The sequence below is a fragment of the Pristis pectinata genome, chromosome 5 (genome assembly GCF_009764475.1).
Source record: "Pristis pectinata isolate sPriPec2 chromosome 5, sPriPec2.1.pri, whole genome shotgun sequence".
Lineage (NCBI taxonomy): Eukaryota > Metazoa > Chordata > Chondrichthyes > Rhinopristiformes > Pristidae > Pristis > Pristis pectinata.
In genome coordinates, this window is record NC_067409.1 from 5,607,695 (window position 1) to 5,620,249 (window position 12,555).

The 12,555-nt window shown below is 44.4% G+C and overlaps 1 protein-coding gene across 3 annotated transcripts in view; it reads left to right on the forward strand.

The window, feature by feature from the left end:
- The window catches only part of arhgap39 (Rho GTPase activating protein 39), a 445,463-nt gene that overhangs the window by 359,899 nt on the left and 73,009 nt on the right, over positions 1-12,555 (forward strand). For all 3 annotated transcript variants that reach the window (XM_052016995.1, XM_052016998.1, XM_052016996.1), the window contains one exon: positions 10,403-10,476. In XM_052016995.1, coding sequence (XP_051872955.1) covers positions 10,403-10,476 — 74 coding nt within the window. The remainder of the gene's footprint in view (positions 1-10,402; positions 10,477-12,555) is intronic.

The following is a 12,555-nucleotide window of genomic DNA, read 5'->3' on the forward strand; positions in this document are numbered from 1 at the left end:
TTCACACTCCCCTCCCACCCCAAGTCCTCACTGGAAGGCATCTTGGAACATAACTTGAGCATGCTAAGTGCCATTAGTCCAGCACTGGATGAATAGAAAGCCATCGCACAAAAGAACTAGCTTAGGGCTGCTTTTAAACTGGACAGATAATTCAGCTTTCTGAGTTTTCTGATCTGAAGAAATACCATTATTATGAAAGCCTGACACCTTTGGCAACTTTTGTACACAGCAACGTACCATCGTAGATCTTGGGAATGGGATAGGGGGTGTTTGTGGTTCAACTTTAAACTAATGTGGCGTGTCCAGTGAAGCAGTCCGACAGATAGTGCTGCAGTTGCATTTAATTGAAGTCACTATTCATCCGTAAGTGGCACAATCATGTTAATGTTGTGCCAGTGGCAATTCTCATAAAGTAGAAACCCACCCCATCACTGTTACCAAGATTGAATTTGTACTGACCTTCGGGGTCTTCTCTCGAACATTGGTTGCTGGTGCTCCAATTGACATGGACCTTTTTGTAGGAGAGCCTCGTTTCGTCTTTATCACAGTTGAAACTATCTGCAAGCATAATCCTTGTGTTCATAATTCTACAGTTAATATCATAAGTGAGATGATCTTAGCAGATTCTCACACTCCTGAATTTTGTAAACAGCCAGGCTGTGCAGACATAGGATTCACTGGCAAAATCAAAAGCTACTAGAAATTGGTTAGCCCCAGATTTAGTTGTATGTGTCAGTGCATGTGTGTCAAAAGTCACCTCCCAAAATGACATCGTAATTGCTAATGGTCCCATAATCTCTAAGGGCAATGTGTCGGTCACACTGTACATGACTGAACTAAGATAAGAGATAAGATAAGATATCTTTATTGGTCACATGTACATCGAAACACACAGTGAAATGCATCTTTTGCGTAGAGTGTTCTGGGGGCAGCCCTCAAGTGTCGCCACACTTCCGGCGCCATCATAGCATGCCCACAACTTCCTAACCCGTACATCTTTGGAATGTGGGAGGAAACTAGAGCACCCGGAGGAAACCCACGCAGACACGGGGAGAATGTACAAACTCTTTATAGACAGCGGCCAGAATTGAGCCTGGGTCACTGGCGCTGTAAAGCGTTGTGCTAACTGCTACACTACTGTGCTGTCATTTACCACATATTGTAGAAATAAAGCTATTTGTGCTTTTTTAACAATTCCTGTTCCCTAATGCACCTTAAGTCACTGACTTTGAAACACATTCATTCTCCTACAAACTTGTTTTAAGTAACAGGATATTCCTAACTGGTAACCAGTGTTTAAGCAATGGAACAGTTCAAGGATAAAGTAGAACACCATAGAGTGAAGGAGAGAGGTGTCAGCCTTCCCAGCACCTTCTGAAACTACTGCTTCATATCACAGTAAATCTCCAAGCACAGCAGAAATCCCCAGACACAGGCTGGGCATATGTGTGGATCCTGAGCGATAACTGCTCAATGGGTAAGTAGGGATCATAGAAGAAACTTGATGTGATAAGGCCCCTGGGACATGCTCAGGGTTCATTAAACAAAGGGTATTAAGACCAGTTGGTATTGGTATTGGTTCATTATTGTCACTTGTACCGAGGTACAGTGAAAAGCTTGTCTTACAAACCAATCGTTCAGGTCAATCCTCAGTTATGGTTACCACAGGTGGCCACAAACACTAGATCCCAGGCTCTTACATCCTGAGTTAGCGGATTTGGCTGGCCCACAGAAGGCAAAGAGTGGTTGTTGAAGGGTCATATTCTGAGTGGAGGTCGGTGACCAGTGGTGTACCTCAGGGATCTGTACTGGGACCCTTACTATTTGTGATTTTTATAAATGACCTGGATGAGGAAGTGGAGGGGTGGGAGAGTAAGTTTGCGGATGACATGAAGGTTAGGGGTGTTGTAGATAGTTTGGAGGGCTGTCAGAGGTTACAGAGGGATATAGATAGGATGCAGAGTTGGGCTGTGAAGTGGCAGATGCAGTTCAACCCAGGTAAGTGTGAAGTGGTTCATTTTGGTAGGTCAAATATATTGGCGGAATATAGTCTTAATGGTAGGACTCTTGGCAGAGTGGAGGATCAGAGGGATCTTGGGGTCCGAGTCCATAGGACGCTCAAAGCGGCTGCGCAGGTTGACTCCGTGGTTAAGAAGGCATATGGTGTATTGTCCTTCATCAATCGGGGAATTGAATTTAGGAGCCGGGAGGTATTGTTGCAGCTATATAGGTCCCTGGTCAGACCCCACTTGGAGTACTGTGCTCAGTTCTGGTCGCCTCACTACAGGAAGGATGTGGAAGCCATAGAGAGGATGCAGAGGAGATTTACAAGGATGCTGCCTGGGATGCAGAGCATGCCGTATGAAACCAGGTTGAGGGAACTTGGCCTTTTCTCCTTGGAGAGACAGAGGATGAAGGGGGACCTGATAGAGGTGTATAAGATGATGAGAGGTATTGATAGGGTAGATAGCCAGAGGCTTTTCCCCAGGGCTGAAATGGTGGCCACAAGAGGACATAGGTTTAAGGTGCTGGGGAGTAGATATAGAGGAGATGTCAGGGGTAAGTTTTTTACTCAGAGAGTGGTGAGTGCGTGGAATGGGCTGCCGGAGATGGTGGTGGAGGCGGATACGACAGGGTCTTTCAAGAGACTGTTAGATAGATATATGGAGCTGAGTAAAATAGAGGGCAATTGGTAAGCCTAGTAATTTCTAGGGTAGGGACATGTTCGGCACAGCTTTGTGGGCCAAAAGGCCTGAATTGTGCTGTAGTTGTTCTATGTTCTATGTTCTATCTCAGCAAAGTGCTAAAATTGGCCTGGCAAATGGCAGATTAATTTTAACGTGCAGGTGAATCATGAGCACTTGGGTGAGGAATTTATGGGTAAGCAGCATTTATGGATCTCTGTCCCTCTCTGGGGTTCATGCATACTGGAGACAAATACCTGGCTCCTTCGCCCTGTCCTTCCGGATCTTGACACAAACTGTGCTAAAGATCCAGTTATATCTTTAGTTTAAGCAGAGGCTACTTTTACACCGGGTAAGTTATATAAAAAGATACACTTCCATGAACTCAGCAGGCCAGGCAGCATCTGTGGAGAAAAGCAGGCTGTCAACATTTCGGGTCAGGACCTTTCTTCGGGGTCCTGACCTGAAACGTTGACCGCTTGCTTTTCTCCACGGATGCTGCCTGGCCTGCTGAGTTCCTCCAGCGTCATCATGTTTTTCATCTGGATTCCAGCACCTGCAGTCCTTTGTTTCTCTACACTTTCATGATCTTGTAATGTCCTAAAACACCTTCTACCTGTCAAGTGCAGTTACTCTTGTAATTTTAAAAGTGTGTCCATTAGTTTGTGAACAGCAAGCTGCAGCTGAAAGTGGTTTGGTGGTGACCAGATTATTTGCTTTTACTGGTTTGAGGGTTACATTTTGGACTGGGCACTGGTGAGGACTTACTTGCTTTTCTTCAAACCAATGCTCCTGAATCTTTCACAGTCAAATGAGTGAACAAGTAGGTTTAGAATCTCTGAAAAACAGCATATCTGACAGATTAACTCTCCTTCACATCTTCTTCTTGGGGATGACTTGCTGCCACTTGGTCTTGTGGGTTCTGAGGAGGCTTACAAGGTCAATGTGGGAACCACAGATGGGGCAGGAGGCGCCAGACGGGGCAATTGGGTGAGTGGTCCATTTCTGAGCTCCTGTGTGTTTCAGGTGCATGGCCATGAGGTTCCCAGTACCATCCCAAATACTCACCCGCATCTTGGCCAGAGATTCCCAGGGGTCACCGGGGATGGTACATTTCTTCAAGGAGTCTCCTCCTGTGTCTGCCTGGTAATCCTGGTAATCTGCTTAATGAGTGCAGTGTTGTGACATGACCAACATAACCAATGAAGTGTTACTGGGGCTGCAGTACTGAGGATGTTGGCCTTGGAGAGGTGATGTTGGTCCGCTTCTTAGAGCTGGAGGACTTTGATGGGATTGTAACTGAATGCTTTTCATCTGTATGGAAAAGGATGTTACTGTTGGAGGATTCAGGGAGGGGATGGTAGAGTTCTAAATTGCCATCAAAAAAGGAGGAGGTAGCAGATGTAGTGGGCATAATGGTGGATAAATCCCTCGGCAGCTATGGGAGGCAAGGGAGGAGATTGCTGGGGCAGTGTGATGCAGCAGGGTGGGTTCAGAGTAGGAGGGGGCCTTTGTCTTGTGAATGTTGAGTTTAAGGCCCGTCCCCCTAATATACCAGTGAATGAATGGATGAAGGCTTGGAACTCGGCCTCAGTGTGCACAGACAGAAGCATCGTTTGCGTACAATAGCACAGCTACTGAGGCTTGGGTAATCCTGGTTCCAGAGTTTAATATTGTCGGTCTAGGATTTGAGTCTGGTCTCTGGATGGATCTTGAACTCACAAACTTCTTTATTGGATCTGAGAGATGTCTACCCACTCAGCCATGGCTAACACCAGTAAATACATGGTTAAAGTGACCACTGACAGTCCTCGTCCATCCTCAGAGATTCAAATCTCCAAATGTTAGTTCTTGAAGGTGATTTTTGGATTGTGAATATTTTGAGTTCAATATTTACATGTTGCAGCCAAATACTTTTCAAGGATATTCTGATTAGACCACAATGCCAACAGCATAAAACAGTCACAAAAACACAACATACCAAAAGCCCAGCAGATCCATCAACATCTGTAGACAGAACAGTGAAGATTAACCTTTGCACTGGGAATTGAAATATGAACATGCAAATTGATTAATATTCGGGAGAAAGTTGGACACCACAAATCCAAAGTGGAAATAACAGTAAATTTATCAGTAAGATGCTTAAGAGAGAAAGAAGAAATAGATAGTTGAGGTGAGTTTTTTTAATTTATTCATTTTTCCTGCTCTGGGCTTGGCTACCAAGGCCAGTATTTACTACCTATCCTTACTCACTCTTGAGAAGGTGGTGGTGAGATGCCTTCTCGGACCACTGCAGACCTCCTAGTGAAGGTATCCCCACAGTCCTGTTGGATAGAGAGTTGCAGAATTTAGAACCAGTGATGATTAAGGTGTGGCGATAAATAAGTCAGAATGGTATGTAACTTGGAGGTGAACCTGCAGTTGATATTTCTGTGGCTGGTCCAGTTGAGATTCTGCTAATGGTGTCCCCAGCATGTTGATGTGAGAGGGCTCACATGCCAATGAATGGTATGCGGTTGGAGGCTCTCTTGTTGGAGATGGTCATTGTCTGGGAATTTTGCAGCGCAAATGTTACTCATCACTTATCAGCCCATGTCTGAATGTTGTCTAGACATTGTTGCATGCAGGCTGAAGAGTCGCAAATGGAATTAAACATTGTTTGCTGATGAGTGCACATACTCACATCTGATGGAAGGTAGGTCATTGATGCAGCAGCTGAAGATGGTTGGATCCAGGACTCTGCACTAAGGAACTCCTGCAGAGATGTCCTTGTGCTTGGATGATTGACCTCCAACAACCACCACTCTCTTCCTCAGTGCCAGTATGACTCCAACCATTGGGAAGTTTTCCTCTTCATGCCAGTGATGTTGGTTTTACCAAGAGTCCTTGATTCCATGCGTGATCAAATGGCGCCTTTGTATAAAGGATAGTCATTGTACCTCTGGAATCTTTGGTACATGAGTTCTAGAGTCAAGTGATCCTGGTAAAACCCAAATAGGGCATCAGTGAGTAGGTATTGGTGAGTAAGTGCTGCTTGATAGCACTGTCGATGACAGCTTCCATCACTTTGCTGGTTAACTAATTGGATGGTAATCAGCTGGATGGGATTGTCCCGACTTCTGTGAACAGAACATATGTGGACCCATCAACAATGGATGACTGGCAACGTGTGGTCAGGATGGTAAATTGGTTTATTATTGTCACATGTACCGAGGTACAGTAAAAAAACCTTGCCTTGCATACCGTTCATACAGATCAATTCATTACACAGTGCATCAAGGTAGTACAGGGTAAAATAATACAGAATGCAGAATAAGGTGTTACAGTTACAGAGAAAGTGCATTGCAGGCAGACAATAAGCTGCAAGGCCACAACGAGGTAGATTGTGAGGTCAAGAGTCCATCTTAACATACAAGGGAACTTTTCAATAGTCTTATAACAGCGGGATAGAAGCTGTCTTTGAGCCTGGTGGTACGTGCTTTCAGGCTTTTGTATCTTCTGCCCAATGGGAGGGGGGAGAAGAGAGAATGCCCAGGGTGGGAGCGGTATTTGATTACGTTGGCTGCTTTACCGAGGCAGCGAGAAGTGTAGACAGTGTGCGACTTGGAAGGGAACCTGCGGTGGTGTTGTTCCCTTCCACCTGCTGCTCTTGTCTGCTTGATGAGAGAGGTCAGGAGTTTGTGCGGTAGCCTGGGTGAGTTACTGCAGTGCATTTTATAGATCTGCACACTGCAGCCACTGTGCACTTGTGGTGGAGGGAATGAATGTCTAGTCTGCCATTTAAGCAGGACCGCTGTGTACTGGAAGGTGCTGGGCTTTTTACAAATTGTTGACACTCACTCATCTAGGAATAGAGTCATAGAGAGATGTAGCACGGAAACAGGCCCTTCGGCCCAATGAACCCATGCTGACCGTCAGCGACCCATTTACACCAATCCTACATTAATCCCATTTTCTTATTAGAACGTAGAACATAGAACAGAACAACACAGAACAGGCCCTTCAGCCCACAATGTTGTGCCGACATAGCTAATCCCTCCTACCTACAGAATGCCCATATCCCTCTAGTTTCCTCTCATTCATGTGCCCATCCAAGCCCCTCTTAAATGCCCCCAATGAATTTGCCTCCACCACCCTATCAGGCAACACATTCCAGGCATCCACCACTCTCTCAGTAAAAAACGTACCCCTCACGTCTGTTCTGAACCTACCCCCTCTCACCTTAAATGCATGCCCTCTGGTATTGGATCACTCAATAATGGGAAAAAGATATTGCTTGTCCACCCTATCTATGCCCCTCATAATTTTATACACTTCCAACAGATCACCCCTCAGCCTCTGCCGCTCCAGAGAAAAGAGCCCAAGTTTGTCCAGCCTCTCCTGATAGCACATGCCCTCTAATCCAGGCAGCATCCTGGTAAACCCCCTCTGCACCCTCTCTTCCTATAGTGAGGTGACCAGAATTGCACTCAATACTCTAAATGCAGCCTAACCAGAGTTCCGTAGAGATGCATCATAACTTCTTGACTCCTATGCTCAATACCCTGATTAATAAATGCAAGCATTCCATAAGCCTTCTTAACCACCCTGTCCACCTGTGTAGCCACTTTCAATGAGTCATGGACTTGCACCCCAAGGTCTCTCTGCTCTTCAACACTGTTAAGGGTCTTGCCCTTAAGAGTGTACTGCCCCTTGACATTAGTCCTACCAAGGTGCAACCCCTCACGTTTATCCGGGTTGAACTCCATCTGCCGTTTCTCTGCCCACACCTGCAGCTGATCTACAGTATATCGCATTGTATCCGTCACCAGTCTTTCACACTATTCACAACTCCACCAATCTTGGTATTGTCTGCAAACTTACTAACCCATCCATCAACATACATCACAAACAGCAGAGGTCCCAGTACAGATCCCTGCGGAACACCACTACTCACAGGCCTCCAGCCCGAATAATCCCTTCAACCACCACCCTTAGACTTCTACGGGCAAGCCAGTTCTGGATCCACACAGCCAATTCTCCACTGACCCCATGCTTCTGAACTTTCTTGATTAACCAATTATGTGGGACCTTGTCAAATGCCTTACTGAAGTCCATATAGATGACATACACAGCTCCACATCTCTCTCGTCACCATGTCAAAAAACTCACACAGGTTTTTAAGACATGACTTGCCCCGCACAAAGCCATGCTGGTTTTCCCTAATCAAGCCATTGGATTTCAGATGTTCGTATATCCTATCTCTAAGAATTTTCTCCAGCAATTTCCCTACAACTGATGTGAGATTCACCAGTCTATAGTTCCCCGGATTTTCCCTTGTTCCTTTCTTAAATAGAGGAACAACATTAGCCACTCGCCAGTCATCCAGGACCTCACCACATTCTCATCAACTCCCACCCCCCAGATTCTGCCACTTACCTATACACTAGGAACAATTTATACTAGTCAATTAAACTACCAGCCCGCACGTCTTGTTGTAGAAGATTCCCTGGTAATTGCTGCAAAACATCTTGTAGACGGTGTAGACTTGCAGCATGGTTCAGTGGTGGAGGGACTGCAGAGCGAGCAGAATGTTTTTTCCTGGATAGCATTGAGCTACTTTCAGTGCTATTTGAGTTGCACATCCAGGCAGGTGCCATCCTGCTACTGACTTGTGCCTTGTAGGTAGTGGAGTTTTGAGGAATCAGAAGGTGAGTCACTAGCCATGAAATCCCAACTCTGACCTGCCCTTTCAGTCACAGAGTTAATGTGGATGTCCATTTAAGTTTCTGGAGGTGTAGGGGATTTGGTGCTGGCAATGGTAAAGGGAAGGTGGTTAGAATTCCTCCTGTTGGAAATGCATGGCACTTGGGTAGCAAGAACATCATTTGTCCACCTTCAACCTAAAGTCAAGTATTCACTCAGATGGTGCTCGTTCACAGTTCTATGACTGGAACAACTTCAGATGATGAATGAACAATGCAGCAAGTCATTTACATGACAATATATATGCAATTTTCCTCTAAAGTAAATAATAAACTATGTGTTACTCCCTATAATGTAGGGAAATAAAAACTAATTATATTGAATGAGATAACCACAAGCATCAGACAGATGAATGTGTGATTAAACTGATTCTAGGCATATCAGTTGAGGAAGGAAAGTTGGCCAGGATATTGAAAAATTTGCTGCTCGACTTCCAAGTTGTTGATTTATTCCATCTGAACGAACGGCAGTACCTGTTCCACATCGGTACCTTGGCAAGGACAATATTAAGTTTAAACCAAGTATTGTTGCTGCAGGATTCATGCTCGTTGAAATTAAAGTGTATCTAGAGTAGGAGATAACTTATTTGCTTAAATTATTATATTAATGATGATGCTAAGGTTCCAAAATTAAATATTACTTCTGGCCATTATCCAACGGAAACTTTTTTATTATTTACAAAAATAAACTTTATTCGTTATAAAAAATATATACAAAGGTGCAAAAACAAACCTTAACATTCATGGTTGTTACATTCAATAGTGTAAACTTTAAAGAAAAAAAACTGTGAAGGCAGGTCTTGTGGGGTTTCTCAATAGGGAGAAAGGTAACATCAATTGAGACTCAAACTGGGCAAGCATCAGCCACTTCAGACCAGCAGTGGCCGAGGTTTTGGAGTCCACCATCTCCTGCTTTCCTAGTTAACCATGGTTGCCATGGAAAGAGGAAGGAAGGTGGACCATTGGCAGTGTCTTAGCTTAGTTTTTGGGAGCAGTGTAATGAGTTTTTATTTCATTACAGGTAACAGAAAAATTAGCATTAATGTATCTATCCATTCATATCCTTTAGTCCCAACAAAGCCAAAGTACTACCGAGTAATGCGGTCACTGTCTGCAGCCCATTTGTACAAAGTTTCATCTTTGAGTGAGTTGCATGGTCAGTTAAATTAAGTAATTGACCTGCATTTCTCATTGAGGTTAGAATGTTGGGTTGGTCTACACCTGGAGAAAACTTGTTGCTTCTTTTCAAATAACAGGCCTAAATCTTACATCCAAAAGACAGCACCTCCAATGATCTCAGGACTACACCAAAGCATCAGCCTAGATTGTGGAGATCATCCTGGAGGGGAAAACCATAACCTATAGTTTTCTGATTCAGTCAAACCTGCCACTGAAGCTTGAAGTGGGAGGAGCTTGGACTTCCCCTAGGATGGGACCGAGAATTTAGGTTCAAACGAAAAGCTCTGCAATCAATAGAGATGAGAAAGGTTGGGAGGGAAAGAGAATGGCTGTAACATAACAAACCTTCTGCAGCAAGAGAGCATAACGCATCCTTCCTGCTAGTCTGCTCTCTGAATCATCCTTTTCCTATTAGCTGTTGGGAGCCAGGAATCTATCAGGGGCTCCCAGCACCCTGGCAGTCTCCTAAAGTTTCTGTCTAGCTCTATGTCACCCGTTGTCTAATGAGCCCTGCCAATCCAACCACAGGTGATGCCAACCTATGGGTAACTAATGTCTTTCACTGCACAGATTTAGGTCATGCCTCTGATGCAGGGAGTCCTTTGTAGGTTGACCCTGTTAAATCAGCTAATAGTTGCACAGAAATAAGTAATCTCTTAGCAAATGTAGTGTATGGGTACACACGCACATGCACACGCACACGCACACACACACGCGTGCACCTTTTTTACTTTCCTCCTCATTAAATCTGATGTACATTTCCATGTCTAATGATTTCCTGTTCTTCTTTGGTAGGTGTTGCTATCAGCACATATGCCAAGTACTGCTACCGTAAACTGCAGAAATCAGCCCTGACTGGAGCAAAAAAGGTAATTGTGTTTTCTTATTCTCCTTCCTGATATGAATTGTATCGTATTAAAATGCACATGCAAATTTGTTTGGTATTTTTTTCTTGTCTTCCTGCCAAAATACATGGAAGGTCCAAGCTGCCAAAGGTTTGGAAGGGACCTCACTGTGTGGGAGATGACTGTTGAGATGTGTTGGTTATTGAGGTGGGATTAATATCCGGGAGATGATCACTTGAATGGCAATGGGATTCTCCTCTTCAATCTGAACATATAACAGTACAGCACAGGAACAGGCCCTTCGGCCCACTATGATGTGCCAACCCTTACGCCAGTCTAAACTAATCCCATCTGCCTGTACATGATCTATATCCCTTCATTCCCTGTCTGTTCATGTGCCTGTCTAAATGCTTCTTAAACATTGCCATTGTGTCTGTTTCCACAACCTACCCTGGCACCTACCACCTTCTGTGTAAAAGATTTTGCCTCATAAATCTCCTTTAATCTTTCCCCCTCTTATCTTAAAGCAATGTCCTCTAGTATTTGACATTTCCACCCTAGGATAAAGATTCTGACTATCTATGACTCTATCTACCCTTCCTATGCCTCTCATAATTTTATATAGGTTGTCCCTCAGCCTCCAGTGCTGCAGAGAAAACAATCCAAGCTTGTCCAACCTCTCCTTATAGCTAATATTCTCTAATCAAGGCAACACCCTGGTGAACCTCTTCTGCACCCTCTCCAAAGCCTCCACATCGTTCCTGTATTGGGACGACCAGAAGTTTTATACAGCTGCAACATGACTTCCCGACTTTCATACTCAAAACCTCAACCGATGAAGGTAAGTATACCGTATGCCTTCTCTATCACCCGATCTACCTGTGTTGCCACTTCAGGGAGCTATGAACTTGCACCCCAAGGTCCCTCTCTATGCATCAATAGTCCTAAAAAGTCCTGCCGTTTACTGTATACTTTCCTATTACATTGTGTCCAGATTTAATTCTGTCTGCCATTTCCAACTGGTCTATATCCTGCTGAATCCTTTGACAGTCTTCCTCACTGTCCAGAACTCTGCCAATTTTTGTGTTGTCTGCAAACTTACAAATCAGCCCATCTATATTTTCGTCCCAGCACTGATCCTTGCAAAACATCGCCAGTCACAGGCGTCCAGTCAGAATAACACCCCTCCTCTGCGTTCTATGGTCAAACTTATTTTCACACAAGATCACAAGATCACAAGATAAGGGAGCAGAAGCAGGCCATTCGGCCCATCGAGTCTGCTCCAAGGAAAAGGGAAAAAGAAATGGGGTGGGAAAAAAAGAGAGAGAAAAAAAAAACTATTCTAATCCCATTTGCCAGCCTTATCCCCATATCCCTTGATACCCTGACTATTTAGATATCTGTCTATCTCCTCCTTGAATACCCCCACTGATCTACCCCCAATCTACCAAGTCTCCATGGATTCCATGTGCCTTAATCTTCTGGATCAGCCAGCAAACACCCACTGCCCTACCCTCATAAATCATCTTTGTCACCTCCTCAATAAACTCAACCAAGTTTGTAAGACATGACCTGCCCTGTACAAAGCCAGGCTGACTGTCCCTAATAAATCCATGCTTTTCCAGATGTGAGTCAATCCTATCCCTAAGAAACTTCTCCAGTAATTTCCCTACCACTAATGAAACACTCATCAGCCTATAATTTCAATTGTCTCAATTGCTCTTCTTAAACAGAGAAGCAACATTAGGTATTCTTCGGTCCTCGCCTGTGACTAAAGAGGATACAAAGATCTCTGTCAAGGCCTCAGCATTTTCCTGACTTGCCTCGCTCATTAACCTGGGATAAATTCCATCAGGCCCTGGGGACATATCCACTGTAATGTTCTTCAAAAGCCCCAACACCACCTCCTTCTTCTTATCAACATGCCCTAGGATATCAGCATACACCTTTCCTGTTCTCACTGTCCTCCATGTCCAGTGTAGGAGCTGAATTTGAAGTGGTTCAACCCTGTAGAGATCTCCATATGTTATCTCATGTTTTGTGAGACAGTCTCTGCTTTCTGCCCAGTAGCTTGAGTCAAATTGTAAACTGATCCTGAGTGGC